Source organism: Lepidothrix coronata, unplaced genomic scaffold (assembly GCF_001604755.1).
Source record: "Lepidothrix coronata isolate B3197 unplaced genomic scaffold, Lepidothrix_coronata-1.0 Scaffold28, whole genome shotgun sequence".
Lineage (NCBI taxonomy): Eukaryota > Metazoa > Chordata > Aves > Passeriformes > Pipridae > Lepidothrix > Lepidothrix coronata.
In genome coordinates, this window is record NW_016690208.1 from 6,781,004 (window position 1) to 6,796,813 (window position 15,810).

The 15,810-nt window shown below is 49.1% G+C and overlaps 1 protein-coding gene across 6 annotated transcripts in view; it reads left to right on the forward strand.

Moving 5' to 3' along the window:
* Positions 1 to 14,856, forward strand: part of PBX3 (PBX homeobox 3) — a 104,120-nt gene extending 89,264 nt beyond the window's left edge. For 5 of the 6 annotated variants that reach the window (XM_017810293.1, XM_017810290.1, XM_017810288.1 and 2 more), the window contains exons 6-10: positions 1,622 to 1,757; positions 8,067 to 8,232; positions 9,450 to 9,562; positions 10,400 to 10,489; positions 13,299 to 14,856. In XM_017810293.1, coding sequence (XP_017665782.1) covers positions 1,622 to 1,757; positions 8,067 to 8,232; positions 9,450 to 9,562; positions 10,400 to 10,489; positions 13,299 to 13,391 — 598 coding nt within the window. In that variant the 3' untranslated portion in view covers positions 13,392 to 14,856. The remainder of the gene's footprint in view (positions 1 to 1,621; positions 1,758 to 8,066; positions 8,233 to 9,449; positions 9,563 to 10,399; positions 10,490 to 13,298) is intronic. The other variant, XM_017810294.1, reaches the window with a different exon arrangement.
* Positions 14,857 to 15,810: the final 954 nt, after the last annotated feature.

Consider the following 15,810-nt stretch of genomic DNA (forward strand, 5'->3'; position numbering starts at 1 on the left):
TAGTGCAAAGACTGGACTTGTTTTCCCTCCCTCAGACACCCACATTGCTGCCAGAGCTTGGAGCCAGTCCCCACAGCCAGGTGGGCTGCTTGCTCTACAGGCTGCCGGGAGGCAGGCACACAGGGATTAGGAGGGGGGTTTATAGGAACAGTCAGATTTGTTTGGAGGCCTAGGTGGGATATTGATCCCCAGCCCCATTCCCTTTGTAGGCCTTCTGTCGGCAGAGCAGGGCCCTGGCAGCTGGCAGAGCTGGGCAGAGCTGGGCAGAGCTGGGCAGAGCTGGGCAGAGCTGGGCAGAGCAGGAGCGGAGCCGGTCGGAACGGGGAGGAGCAGCAGGCGCCGTGCGGAGCCTCCCTCCTCCAGCAGCTCACGCTTCACACCTGAAAGCTGTGAGGAGCTAAACAAGAGCAAAATAATGTTATTAACAAGGAGGTCACTGGCAGGTGTGGGAAATCAGGGTAATTGCAGGCAGTTGGAGGAGATGTCTGTGGAGAGCTCCAGGAACGCGAAGGTAGAGCCTGCAGATGCACATTTTAAAGTGATTTCTTTAAAAAGGAGAAAGGTAAATAAGGCAAAATGAGCGGAAGCACAGTAATGAGATAAACATAGCTCTAGGGAGGGAGCCTGCCTGCTCCAGGATACAGTGCAGTTAGCAGCATCGTGATACTCTGCAAGAGCGCGCTGGGGATTGCGCTCGGCTGCCGGCTGGCCTGGGGCGCCGGCAGTGATTGCAACAGCCCTGGGGGAAGGAGCTCCAAGGAAATGTTTAACTGGAGCTTTCCAGAGGATGTTCTGCTAAAAGGAGAGCAGCCATCAGCATGGAGGGATGGCACTGCAGCTGTGCAGGCGCTGCACTGTAACCTGTGCCAGCTGCCACCATGTCACTGGCGGGTGGCTCCCGGCGGCTGGAGCATGTGCCAGTGTGCTCTGCAAGGCTCCCTGTTCTGACCAGGTGGCGCATCTTGGTGCCTGTTCCACATGGGGCCAGAGCCCAGGCCCCACACAGCCCTCGGCAGGACAGGGCACAGATGGGTCTCCCTCACAAAGCCCTGAAATCCACTTGGTGTCGAAAGCCAATTAGCTCAGGGAGGGCTACGTGAGGACATGGCAGCACAGCCGCCCTGTCCTGTTCCACTGTGCTCACCCCAGGGAGCTGTGCAGGAGCTTCAGCTGACCTGTGCTGAAGGGAAGGAGGGGAAGGAGGTCTGTCAGGCTGCTGCTGGCACAGAGGGGCTCAGCAGCCGGGAGCTTTGGGCTGGGCTGCGTACCTGGGTGTGGAGGAGCCGCAGGCAGGCTGCCGGCTCAGCATCTGCCTCACCTCTGCTGCCACGACACATGAATGTGGCCTGTGCCCTCATGGGATGAACTCTGGGAGAGTCAGAGGTGTGAAGCCAGAGGCAGAGTCCAGACCCACAGAGCTGGGTGCAGGACATGCCATTGCAGCCTGTGCTCCCTCCCATGGTGTTGGGGTGGCTGAGGGTGGGTGCTGGGACAGTTTTGCTGTGTTTCTGTGTGCTGCACCACAGGCGTGAGAAACGAGGGCCACTGCCCCCCATCCAACCCTGACAGGGACCCGCTGGCATCTGGAGGAACAACTGTGGGTTTTCTTTTCTCGTTTCAGACGGAAAAGGCGTAACTTCAGTAAACAAGCCACAGAAATCTTGAATGAGTATTTTTACTCCCACCTCAGTAACCCCTACCCCAGTGAAGAAGCCAAAGAAGAGCTGGCAAAGAAATGCAGCATCACGGTATCGCAGGTGAGCAGCGAGGGGAGCAGGTCCTGGCCTCCTGCACCTCACAGTGTGTCAACCTCCCAGCTCCCCTTGTGATGCTGCCACCTCTCTCCAGGCTCTGGGAGGTGGTTCCAGTGGAGCCAAGCAGTACAGAGCAGGTCCTGCCCAAAGCACCTCTGTCATCCCTTCAGATTTGTGTGTTGCCTGTGATGAGGTTTGCAGGGTGATGGACGTGGCTGAGCTCTGCAGCCATTGTGCCACGGCGGCTGGGGCTCTGCTGGGGTACAAAGGTGTGTGTACAGAGAGGAAGATAAAAATAAAAAGGCAACAAGGTCAGCACCCTACTTCACGTCAGCTTTCTCTCTGTGCAGCAGTGAGGTTCCTGGCTGAGCCTGGCTCTGCTCTGAATTTGTTACAGCTGACCATGGTTTCAGGGGAAGGCAGTTTACTGACAAATGTAAAATCTGTCTTTATAGATCAGAATTTCTTTGATTGCTCAAAGTTATTTTTCTAAGCCAGCCAGAAATTCAGCCTCTTGCTAAGCTGAAGAGTGGCTTCTGTGTAGCAAAACTGCATTAGGCAGATTTGCTCTTTTTACCACATATAACAGCTGTTCCTGTGAAGTTAGTGCAAGAAAACCAGCATCTCCCCAGTCAGGAGCACCATCGTTGGCTGCAGCTGCTTTCTGTGTGGGCTGAAGTACACGCAGAGCTTGGACTGATGTCTCGCAGTGGTGCTTAGGCCAGTGACACCGTCGAGCCTTCCCTCACCAGGCAGCTTCAAAAGCAAAACCCTCTGTATTTCTTGTGGCCTGTATGATAGAAACCCCAATTACTCCCACACAAATCTGGCTCATACAGCTTGGGGAAGGTTGAACTTGGGTAGCAGTTTCCAAGTTTTCCAGCCACCCCCTTCCTGTTGTGAGGGCCTGTGTGCTGGCTCCTCCTTGCTCCCTCAGCTCCCTTATCAATATTTCAGGTCCTTGAGAGGAGCGGTGCCTGCGGCACATATGTTAACTATTAATGATCACAGGCTGCACTATTGGCATTATTAGCAATGCAACCTTTAGCTTTATAATTAAGACCTGAGTTGAGATTTACTTTATAGCTCTCCATTGAATGCATGAAAAATTCAGGCACTTTATTGAAGTCTTTCAAATGAAAGGCTGCCCAGCTCTCCCAGATTTGGAACTACTTGACTTTGGATGCACCCACAGTACCAACATTGGCAGAACTGCCTCAGGACACGTGTGTGTGCCCTCCTCTCTCCTTGCCTGTTCCTCAGCACACAGCATGTACCGCTCTCCAAGCAGGGTGGGAAGTGCCTAGTGCCAGGGGAAGGTACAGGATGGAGATGGGGACAGTTTCTCCCAGTCCATTTACAAATGGCTGTGGTGATGGGGAGGAATTTTTTGAGGGAAATTCAGCATGCAACTTGTTCCCTCCCACAGTGCTCCTTCATCACTGTTAGCATCACACAGGTCAGTGCAGCCCCGGCGGGTGCAGGGCAGCTGTGGTGGCTGCTGGGCTGCTCTCCCACGCCCTCAGGCATCCCTGTGGCTGCTGGGGATGCTTGGAACCAGCCAAACAGCACGAGAGCACGAGTGCCAGGACACTGTGGGCTGCAGCCCTACGTTTTGCTGCTGGTTTCAGTCCTTGCCATGAGATGGTTTGTGGCAATTCCTTCAGTAAGTGGTGTCCAGAAATCTTCCATGTGATCTGAGGCAGCCTGCCGTGTAGTTAGGAGAGGCCACACCATCAACACCAACTTGAAGGAACCAAAAGTTCTTCAGCTTTGGTAAAATGTAACTGGGGGAGATGACATGGGAAAGAGCCCACCAGACCTGCTGAGGAGCTGTTCCCTGCACACCCAGCAGTGAGTTGGGCCTGGCAGGGAAGGGGTTAGTGATCCCGAGTGGACAGATAAAAAAACAGATCTAGATAAGGCTGAAGTGACTAAAGGAAATGAGATGGAACATTTGAGATGCCATAACTGATTGCTTCTAGTGCTAATAGATCTGATTTCTTTCTTAATTGATTGTTTGATAAGATTTAATGTATATGCTGTAGAATGAAGTAAAAGGCAGGCAGATGGTCCAACAACACAGCAGCGGCAGAGAGCCTGTGACAGGAATATAGGTTTGTCTCTTTAATATTTGATACAGGCATGAATTAGTTGTTTCTTGAATCCATTAGAAAGCCTGAGTGAGCGATGGGAGGAGCTGCACTGTGTGCTCTGTACGCCGTGTCCAGCATCCTCAGCCTTGCTGGGTGACATTGCCAGCCTGGAGCAAGGGCACCAGGGACACGGGGCTGGGGCCTTGGCAAGGGCTAGAGCTTCACTCTGTCAAGGTGTTAAAAATGGCTTGGGAAACCTCAGGATGATATGGGAAAGCCTGGAAATGGGGCCATGTATCATCTAATGGGAGAGGAGCATTTGTGAGAGGGAGTGCCTGTGATCAGCTGGTTGCTTGAGTTCCTGATGGATCTGCTGTCAAAGCTAGAGAACATGAATACCGTGGATATCCAAATCTTTGATTTCCAAAGGCACTTCCAAAGGCCTCATGGGGGTACTGCAGGGTTAGTTGGTATTTTCTAGGTCAAACTGGGCTGGAGTTGTCTTTCCTTGTACTGAAAAGGGTATCTATTTTTGAGGCCATGTAGCAGAAAAGCTGTGAGCAGGCACTGTCGAGCAGCCCCGCACACGCTGCTCTGGTGGCAGGCAGCAGAAGTAGGAAGATGCAGTCCAGGACTCAGGGAATTGAGCAGTCATTGAAACCCTGGCAGGAGCAGCCTCGCAGGGGACAAGCAATGGCATCCAAGTGAGTGACTGAGCTACACCTTCCTCAGGGCTTTCCTGGAAAATCTCTAAGCATGTGTCTTTCCAGCCTTGACCAAGCGCCCCTCGGACCTTGCTGTGTCTGGCACTGTGTCCCATTTACCTCCCATGCTGCAAATGCCCTGAAGGAGCAAAGAGCTGGAAGAAATAAATAATGTTAATGGGTGGCTTCCCAAACTCCTCGGGCTGGTGGCTCGGCTTTGATGAAGAGACTTTGTCCCTTCCCTGGCTGAGCCAGGCTCCTCCATAACCTCTCCTAGAGATGATCCAGGGTGTTTTTCTCTTGTACTGTCAGTGCCTTGTAAGTGCTGGGGGCAGAACATTTTCTCCCTCAGACACTTAATTAGTGAGTGTTTTGGGTCATCCTCCCCCCAGATTAAGTTGCTCACTGGAAATCTTGCTGCCATGGCACTTTACCGAACTGCAGAGAAAATTGTCTCCCAGAACCGTTTCGTTGCAGATGGGAGATCAATGCTTTCAGTTTTGATATTGGTGTTTAAAATAATATGTAAAGAAGGCTTTTTAAGAAAAGCATAAAGACAAACTGTTCAGATGAACACCTCACACAATTTCATTTTTAAGAATATGGAAAAGGTAATTCTGGGGGAAAAAGTGTCCTTAGCAGTGAACATTGCTGTAATTTAGAGCTACCCCGTCAGCACATGTTGGAGGGAGATAAACTGTGTCATCTGTTCTCCCCTACCATGGCTGCGAGGCTGATGTTTTTTACTTTTGCAGATGAGCCTCTTTCAGGGTGTTGTGAATGACCATCAGTCCATCACAGGGGCTGGAGAGAGGGCACAGCCAGTGCTGAGAGCGTGGCAGTGGAGTACAGCAATAACATCTTTCACTGCTTCAAACAAAAGAAGGATGTGGTTGACAAGGGAATATTTTTAACATTCTTTCAAAGAAAGGATGCAGGAGCTGGTTTCCAGCACCCCTCTGGTCCCTGCTGCTTCCGAGTCTGTTTCTGTGAGCAGGTTGACAGGGAGAGCCATGGATAGAGGGGCTCTTACCCCTGGACTTCATGTGGGAAGCAAGGGAAAAAAAGCTGCAGCATAATGAAATAGTTCTAGAGGTAAAAATTCTTGGGTTTAGATCATGGACCATAACTGTGCCACACTGATTTTCAGCATTTTCTGGTTTGTGCCATTTTTTAGGTGTGGAACGTAAACTGTGCTACAAACATGGAAACACAATGGAAAGATTTCTGTGATCCTGAATCTGTAGTTCCCTAATTCCAACAGCGATGATCTTGTGTCAGCTGCATCTTTGCAGAATGAGCACTGATTTATCCCAGGAAATCAGCCACTGTGGAGACACAAGGCAGGCCTGCCCCATCCCAAATCCCACATTAGGCATCTTGATGATTTCAGTAATAATTTATTGTCTTTTTATTTAACATTGCAATTAACATGATAAATAAGTGCAACAGTATTGTTTGAAATGTAATATACAATTAAGCCCAATTAATTAATTGGCCTTCAATGATCAGGAGGAGAAAGATGTTCACTGTTTTTTTTATGTGAAGAGATACTTTGTTTTAATGAAAAATGTGTTGTGAGGCAGCTTGTGATGGAGAGGACTTCCATGTTTAGGGTGAGCGTAGGGCCGGGCGAGGAGCCGGGTCCCAGGGCTGACGGGGGTCCAGCAGCTGCATCCTGGTCATCCCTGGGGTGCCAGTGGCACAAGCAGGGCAAGGTGTGCTCCAGTTGGGCAGGGATCCTAAATCCTGCCTGGCACAGCCCACGGGAGCAGTGCCCCAGCCCTCCTGGCCGGGTCCAGCTGCCCGTGTCAGCCCGGCTGTGGCCACAGCCCTGCCTGTCCCCGCGTGTCCCCAGGCCGGGGCCCTGCACTGACCTGTGTCCTGGGAGCACGGAGAGTCCTTGGGCAGAGGGAGTGGGGTGGTGACTGCAGCTGCCCCCGGGAGCTGTGGCTCCTCCAGCAGCCCCCATGCTGTGCTCTGCTGCAGCACAGGGTGTGCTTTGCTCAGGAAGAGTTGAACATTTGTGGATATTCCTGTGGCTGTGGTGTGCGGGTTAAACATAACGTACGAGCGCTGCTCCTCTCATTGCTTCCAATTAAACCTTGCTTGTTAGTTTAACCTCTAGGTAATCCCATCAAACAATTGATGTCAAGGAAACACTGCCCACAGTGGCTCTGGATGAGTGGCCATTAATTTTAATTGCCTTGATATTAAAGATTAAGAAGTATTGGGACTAGCAGAATGAAAACGATCTGATGTCAAGCAAATCCACGCATTGAGGCTTCCCCAGGCTGCTGGTGATATTAAAATTTTACTGTGAGAATTAAATAAACCTTTATTAGTGATGGCTGTTGTTTGATTGGTCCAGGGGCGTGCATAAACAGAGGGGTCTTGCACACATCCGTGGACAATACGGTTGATGTGCAGAGATTCCTCAATTATGATACTGTTAATAAAGCATAATCTGATTGTACACAATAATTATTTGCTGGGTTTCATTAATGTATTATTGCTTCTGTGACTGACAAGGTGATATTAAGTGCAATATATAGAATACAGTGGAGTATTATCTGGGGAGCAGGATGTATAAGGTGCCTTCTGTGCTACCAGCAAAAGCTAGAGGCTTTCCATTAATTGTGGTTAAACAAAAGCTGCGCTGCATCAAATACAGAGGGATTTGGCTCCTGCCTCAGCAGGGTCCTGTACTGGGCACTGGGACAGGACCTCAGCCCCTGCCATGCCCTGCAGCTGGGTGATAATTGTGGGGCTGTTACTGGTCCCTTCCCCTTTACTGCTGGATTGTTGCAGTTGTTTTGTGTCTCTGCCATGATGGCTGTTGTCCGTGTTCCAAACTGCGTTTGTTATTTAGGTGCTCTGTTACAGCAGCTGAAGTTAAACAAAGCCCCTGAGCAAGATTGTACAAACTTTCCTGAGCGGCTCCAGCCGTGACCCCTGCGTGGGTTAATAGCCGGTGCCCCAGGAGCCAGCTTGGCTTCAGTACAGCATCTTCAAAGGGACATGACAAAGTGACTTTTCAGCCATTATTGATTTATATGATCCCTTTCATTTTCAGCCAACCAAACACGATTCTGTGAGTGGGCTGCCAAGGTTGTTCCAGCCCAAAAATAAAGAACAATTGGTCTCGCTGCCTGCTCGCCCTCGCTGAACCAGACCTTGGTCCTCCATGAGCAGCTTTTGGGGTCTTGCAACAGTTTTGTTGACAAATGGCCCATGGTAGTAGGAGACAATGGTGTGCTCAGTGGCAAGCTCCAGGATACGTGTTGTTGTCAGAGTCACCCATTGTGCCTCAGTTTGCCAACAGAGCAGTGGAGCCAGATGTTGCACACATCCATAGTGGTGTTTAACTCATCCTGGGTTAGTGCTGAGCAGATACAGGCTGGGGTCTGGGGCACACGTTTGCTGGTCCAAACATGACATCTCGAAAACATCCTGCTCTTCCAAGCCAAGCGCTTCGTGTCCCTCACCCTTCCCACCTCTCTCCACTGCAGGTGTCCAACTGGTTTGGCAATAAGAGAATCAGGTACAAGAAGAACATTGGGAAGTTCCAGGAAGAAGCCAATCTCTACGCAGCAAAGACGGCTGTGACCGCAGCGCACGCCGTGGCCGCGGCTGTCCAGAACAACCAGACCAACTCCCCCACCACACCAAATTCTGGTACGTACCCATCTGATGTGTTTGAGCATCCCAAAGGGCCATCTGTCACCGAGGGCCCCCGATGGAGCCCTAGTGGGCTCAGTTGGGATGAGGAGGATGCAGCTCCTCAGCAGCCCTAATTGTGGCACAGGGAGTGGTGCCAAGCCCAAGGACCTCCAGGCTGGACCACAGGGGCCGAGCACTGCCGTGGGTGGCCCCAGGAGTTCCACAGCAGAGCTCCCACAGTCGTACAGGAGAGTGGAGTGGGGCCCATGTAATTCCCACAGTGGGAACGGCTGCCTGGCTCAGGCTTCTGGCACCTTCTTTGTTTCTGTAGATATTTTAAGCTTTTTCTCATTCACTGAAAAGAACATAAAATAGGGCAGAGCTCCAAGTCTGGTTTTGTAGAACTGTTAAATTTATTGTCAAGATAAGAACAAAATAGAGGAATATTTTAGCATGCGCTAATTAGAGTTTAAACTCTGAATTGCTTGAAGTGGAGTGGATGTTATAAATAGAAATCTAAGGATGCAACTTTATTTTGGAGTTGCTCTGCCACATGTTCTGCTGCAGTATTTAAGCATCATCTCGCTGGTGTTTTGATGACATTTTGCAAGTCTGAGCACTGCATTAGCCAGGGAGTTTGTGAGGGAGGAGTTGCCTCCTGGGGCTCCAGGGGCAAAGGTTGCCACAAGCACAGATGTGTCTGACACTACTTGCAGTCGAGTTTTGCTGCAACTTAGCTATAAACAACTTTTAAAGGGGATGGAGATCCATGGGGAAAAAAAGACTTTAACCAAAAGGAAGTAAGAAAAAGGTTCCTCCTCTGACGGTAATAAACTGGATAATTGGGAACTGCCAGCCATTTCCTTTGGAAGGAGACACAAAGCACAGGCTCAAAATGAGTGTTTGGTGATGGCACCTCACGATGGAGTGATCCAGTGGGGGAAAGCTCCAGGATGGGAACTTACTGTTGTGCAGGCGGCTGTTCCAGAGGGAAGAGCTGCCCTGGGCTGCTGGGGCTGCCAGGCTTGCCCAGCATGGTGCTCCTGCAGGGCTGAGAGCTGGGGCAGCCCCGTGGGACGAGCCGCTGTGAGGGCCCCTCGGCCGCGCTCCCCCTCTGCTGAGCCCTGCCTGTCCTCTCTTCTCCTGCTGCTTCTCCTTCCCTTGCCCTCAGGTCCTGGGGTTATGTTTTTGCAGCTCTCTGTTATTCAGCTACCTAACTCTTTCCTTTCCAGGTTCTTCTGGTTCTTTTAACCTCCCAAATTCTGGGGACATGTTCATGAACATGCAGAGTCTGAATGGGGATTCTTACCAGGGGTCCCAAGTCGGAGCCAATGTGCAGTCACAGGTAGGAGAAATGCCCCCAGCAGGGCCTTTCTGGCAGGGTAGGGTTTGGGCTAAAAATTCCGCCTTACTCTGGCTCTATTAACTGGTCTGGGCCTCGCTGCAGAGAGGAGGCTGCATATTTCTGGATGTGGCCTATTCTTACCCTGGCACTGAATTTCACAAATATAAAGGAAAGAGTGATTTTTTTCTGATTGAAATTTTAAGCTTTGTGAATGCATTCGGCTCTGGCTTGAGCTCATGGAATGGGATTGGGTGCGTCTGACTTCCATGGACACTGTAAATCCAGTGAAAGTTTCTTTCTTTTTTTCCTTTCTTTCCCCTTCTGCCCCCTTTTTTCAAAACAAAAACAACCCACCTTTCTTTCATTTATTGGACAAACTTTTATTTATCAATTCATTCATCTATTTGTTTATTTGTTTAAATGTCAGAATGCATCTGAAAGGGCTATTACAATACATCTGATTGTCAGTCACTGTTCCAGTCCTTTCAGAAGGGCTGGCTCCATGGTTTCTGTGCTGTGTACACACCATCATCTCCTCCATACATGCAAGCACAGACGGGCGCGTGAACATTCCCAGCACTTTGCAGACACTTGGGAAGGAGCTGCGGGCCACGGTGCTGGGAGGAAGTTGTGTTTGGTGGTGTGAGAAGCAGAGATGTATGGGCTGTAATGAGCGTGGATTGGTTGAAATTCTGCCAGTCAGTCTTGATTGATAAATTTGCCTTTCATAGAAGATGCTAAACCCTTTTGGCTCACATAATTCAAAATGTTACCTATTGTAAGTGATGATGTTTTAATAGATTTGGAATGATGAATCCTGTCTCCCCTCGCTTTAAGGTGGATACCCTGCGTCATGTTATCAATCAGACGGGAGGATACAATGATGGCTTGGGAGGAAATTCACTGTACAGTCCACATAATTTAAATGTGAGTACCCGGGGGAACAGTGGTTTGGAGAGCCATAAGTGCAGTGGCAGGTAAATGCAGTCATTAATACCTGTATTAATTGCTCTTTCAATAGTGTTGTTTAATATCACATCTTTGGGGATGAACCGCAGAACAGCTCTTGGTGCTGCTGTAAGGCTTGTTAGTGTAAGAAGAGAGAAATTGCAGAGCTGTGACTATAAACAATTTGAATTTTTATATGTTTCACCTTATGAGTTAAAAGTTAACAGCCTTGGGGAGGCTCCCTGGCCCAACAGCTGGACAGAGACTCTGCTGGGCTGTTCCCACCTGTGTCAGGCACCAGCACCGGCTCTGATGGGCTTGGATACACCTTTGGCCATTTAAAGGGTGCCCATTTTTCCTGTGTTTGAGAAGTGCCTTTGGCCCTATTACTCCAAATGGCAGCAAGCAGTAAGTCTGGCAAACAGATGCCAGTAAATCGAGGGATTATGGGCTTGATGGTGATAGGTGCCAAATTCCTCCCGCTGGCCGTGAGCGATGGGATGTGACAGTGCCCGGGCTGGGCCCGAGGCTGCGCGAAAGGCGCGGGATAAACAAACACGGAGATCTGTTCTTCCTTTGGCATGGGAGCCCAGGCTGGAACACTCCACACAGAGATCTGTTCTTCCTTTGGCATGGGAGCCCAGGCTGGAGCACCCCTGGGAGCAGCCTCTCGGCGAGGGCTCCGAGGCAGAGCCTGCTCATCCCTCATTCCCAGCTCGCTTCTCCCAGTTACAGCTGCAACCATTAATGCTTTAATTTTTTTTTAATGTTTCATATTTGCTTGAGAAGTGACTCTTCTTTGTTTTCCTTCATATTAATGGACTCTCAACTTACTGTAGAGAATTCCTTGTCCAGAGACCCTCTCCCCCATCCTGGGGTTCACCCTGGTGTTTCCCAGATGCTGTGGATTGTGCTGTGGGTGCTGAGCAGCCTCAGGAACCTGTGGAGAAGGGAAATGGGGACACCCAGGGTGAGCTGCTGCAGCCACAGGGAGGGGGAGGCTTTCCCCCCGTTTTGGGTTGCCACTTGCCATGAGAGTAAATATTAATGATTTAAAATGTGATTGAAGATGTTCAATTGTAAAGGGAAAAAAGTACCATTAAATACTCAAATCTTTTACATTTGAAATGTCAAATCTTTCTTTTTGGGTTTATAAATAACTCATAATAACCCACAACAAACCATATAAAAAGCCTTTTAGTTGCATTTCTCCTTTTTCATTTAAGTGTTTTGAAATGCTTCAGAGAATTTGCGATATCCTTATCAACATGATAAAATATGAAACTGTGATTGCCTGCAGCATTTTACAGACATGAATTCCATCTTCACTGATGAGGCCTGATAAGGCGCTGTTGTATAATACAGTGCATAATCTCAAACCACCAGAGTAAGGATTAATTTATTTGAAAAAAAGAATGCTTGCTGACAACCTCTCCTCCAGCTGCCAAGCTGAGTAAAAATATTGTACATTTGTTGTTTATAAATTTGGATAAAAGAGGAATGATGTTTACTTCAGATGGAATATCTTTAGACTCATATCTGCACAAGAGTTTTTCTTTCCCTAAGTAGGTTCTCGTATCTTTACAAAATAAAAACCCGCGGTGCCTCCACATTCAGAGCAGGCTTTGTGCCTGTTCAGTCTGTCTGAGCAGCGCAGGGGTGTTGGGAGGGTTCAGCCTTGGGGTCGTGCAGGTTGGTGTTGCTGTTAATTTTGCTTAAGGGTTTGTCAGGATAAAGCTGCTCTGTTTGCTGTTTCGTCTGCAGAGGAGATAATTACGGAGGCTGCTCTCCCCCGGTGCAGCCGTGCAGCGTTGGCTTGTTGTGATAGATGAACGGTGTTCCTAGCGTGGAACCAGGCCGGCTGTGAGGTTTAAGGGGTGACAGCCGGGGGCTCCCTGCACGTCCCCGTGGTGTCCCCCGGCCCAGGGCACTGGCCCGGCCGTGGATGGTCCCGGTACCGGAGCACCACGAGCACATTTCCCCGCTAACCTTTCCCTGCCGGGGCCGGGGGCTCCGGGGCGGCTCTCGCGGGCGCTGCAGAGGCCTCCCCGTCACTTCCACTCAGCGTCCCCCAACTCACGAGCCCCGCGCCTCCCTCTTCTTGACTGACATAAAAATATGTAGCGACAAGCTGTCTGCCACAGCCGAAATCTGATCAGACATTGATTCCAGCAATTGCCTCGATTGGCCGAGACATAAGGCAAATTTGTTCCTGAGCGCTGCTCGTGCTGATGCAGGTCTGAGGCGGGAGGGCCGGCGGCGCAGGCACGGAGCAGGGCTGGAACGGGGCTGCCTCTGGAGATAATGGAAAACCCATCCAAACGGCCCCTTTCCGCCCCGCAGACCCACGCTGGGGAGCTGGGGGAGCGTGTGCAGGGAGCCGGGTGGGGCAGCTCTGCGGAGGGTCCGGCGGGGAAAGGCCATTCCGAACTTTGGGAAGCAAGGGGAGATGCGGGGGTTAAACGTGGATTGCCCCAGGCTTGTCTTCTCAGGGGAAAAAGCTGAAGTGCTGGTGAAGGGATGTTCCTCATTAGAGCACGGATGGTCTCTGCAGAAATTCCACAGTCCTGATTGCAGCCAACATCTGGCTGAACGCTCCTGCTTTCCCTGCTCATCCCACATCCCGCACCTTATGCTGCCAGCACAGATCCTGCAGCCAGAGAGAGTGCAGGAAAATCCCCTTCCCGGAGCATCTCCCCGAGCCCCCAGGCTGGCCAGCCCCACACTCGCATGTACGGTGTAATTAATATGTGCAATGGTATCAATTGACTTGTTTTTGCCTTTGCAGGCTAATGGAGGCTGGCAGGACGCAACCACTCCATCTTCTGTGACTTCCCCTACAGAAGGGCCGGGAAGTGTGCACTCGGATACCTCTAACTAATCTCCTAGCAACACTTTTTCCCTGAGCTGAGATGCCTTGATTAGCGCATTCAGAGTCGCAGGAGAAAAAGGAAAGAGTTTTTTGTAGCCAACCACCTACAGCTTTACTGTAAAACCTTGTCTTATTAGAAAACTTGGTAAATCTGTTTTTTAAAGGTATCATAATCATTTGTATTTATACTTAAAACACACAATGTTAAAAAGCACTTTATCCAATTAGGCCAAGATTTAGCATTGTTTATAGCCCTGTAACTATTTTATCATAATTTATTATCAGCAGTTTTAACGATGTTGGTCTAACAGTTGCCAATTACTTGGCCTTAAGGGTAAAAGTACAGGACAAGCTTAACCTCAGTAGCAAGAGCAGACACAAAGAACCGCCTCACCCAAATTTAACTGTGTGCATATTTCCATGGGAAGTTGACAGGAATCGCAGACTTTGATTGTGTTTCATCTTTTCATATCTCTCACAGAGCTGGAATAAAAAGAGCTGTTCGGTTATTTCAGTTAACAATGGTTGTGTTTAAGAATCCTTATTCGTCACATTTTTGTTGTGATCTATTGTCTTACAAATTAGATTGGAAACCAGGATCATCTTTTCTTGCTAAAGCCCCCCCGGACCCCGAGTCTCCTTTCTGTACCCCGACACGGACGCAGGTTGTTCTTGGGAGATGACGACTCTTGCTGCTGGTCTCTGTGCACGCCACGACCCGGGGTTTTACAGTACGAGCTGGACGCTGCCACGCCTGCCAAGGGCTGGTGCCTCTGCTTGGCAGCAAAACACAAACAAAGGAAAAGGAAAGGAAAAAGCACCGTGATATGGAGTGTTGTACATAGTGTAGCAAAAGAGTATTTATACATCTCACCAATCAAACACAGCTTTATTACCTCATGCGAACTCATACAAACCAATAGACTTTCAACATGTTCTGTAGCTTAGAGTGCTCACTTACTACCTCTGAACGATACTCACGCTGTAGTTTGTCTCTTTCTTATCTTTTTGCATCTTGTAATTAACTCTTTGTTTCCCCACGAAATGTAATGTACATTGTAATCTCCTACGAATCAGGGTTGCCTTGGCAACTGCTAAAGAAGCGGAAGTGGAAACATGGGGTCTTAGGTTGGACACAAAACAGTGCAACTGTTGTAAATACTGAGAAGCATTTTGAATGTTCTTCATCTTGTTACTAATCCACGCAAAAACCAACAACTAATTGTAATGCATACAGACTTCAGTATTCGGTACTGTACATCCCCCTCGGTCGCAGGGGCCCTTTCTCTCTCTCTTTTGTATTGTATGCGATTCTGAAACTGATTGAGTCATGAAAATAATTTGTGGCAGTGATTCTAATGTATTAAACCGTTTCGTGTTACTTTCTAACTGGATTACACCCTGGATTGAAAAGTCTTCCTCGTGGTAGTTATATGTAGTTTCAAACATGAATAAACTTTTTGCTTTCATGATCGAACGTTGACGTTATTTCTTCCTGCTCAGTTCAAGTCAGCCCGAAGAGATGTGTCAGCCTCCAGAAGAGCGAGCTGGGCATGGAGCAGGAGCTGAGCATCTCTTTAAACACCAGCAGGTCCTTGTGTCCTCTTGCCCGGAGAGCATTGGAAATCCTGGGAGAGGCACGTCCTGGGCAGAGGCTTCCACCCACCAGCCCCTGCCTCCCCTGCCACCCTGCTCTGCTCAGGAGCCACAAATCAAGTGGAGGCGAAGGAAGGGGTCAGGCCTTTAGATGAGTTTAAAAACCATCATCATATTCACTCTTAATTACCATTTTTATTTAACATTAACTTTGGAGCTACAGCCTCAGCTAGCAAGTCTAATGTGATTATAAAAATATTTTTCTTTATTAAAAAAACTTTTTTGGAAGGACGTATATATATAAATGCTAATTTTAAGTCTTTTTAATAAAGTAAAGGTCAATAACAGGTAATAGCCTATTTACCATATCTCAAGGAAATTGACTCACAGGAAATCAAATTAACGTTAATCACTTGCAGCAAATGGTCTTTGATAAATATAACTACTCACTACTTGGGTTAGTGCAGCGAGGCAGGAGGAGCTCACCACTGCCAGCCCTGCCGGGCTGGAGCCACAGCTTGGCTGTCTCTGAGGAGCCACTGGCCCTCACCTTCCCTTCTCTTAGCTCTTCAAGCCTTCAGGTGGTGTTTTGGTGGCCAAATGATGATTTGCATGATTCAATGAGCTTGTGGTTCCGCTTTTCTTATCAACAATTCTTGTATCAGGTTATTTGGTCAAATACCTTTGTTCAGCGGCTCTCTAGCTGGGACTGTGGTGACTCTGCAACCCATGCTCTCGTGCACCATTGCTGCTCTTGTTCGTGGAGCAGACTCGCCTCAGTCAGGTTTGGAATTGAACATTGCTTCTTCTGTTACAGGTGGTGCATTTAAAC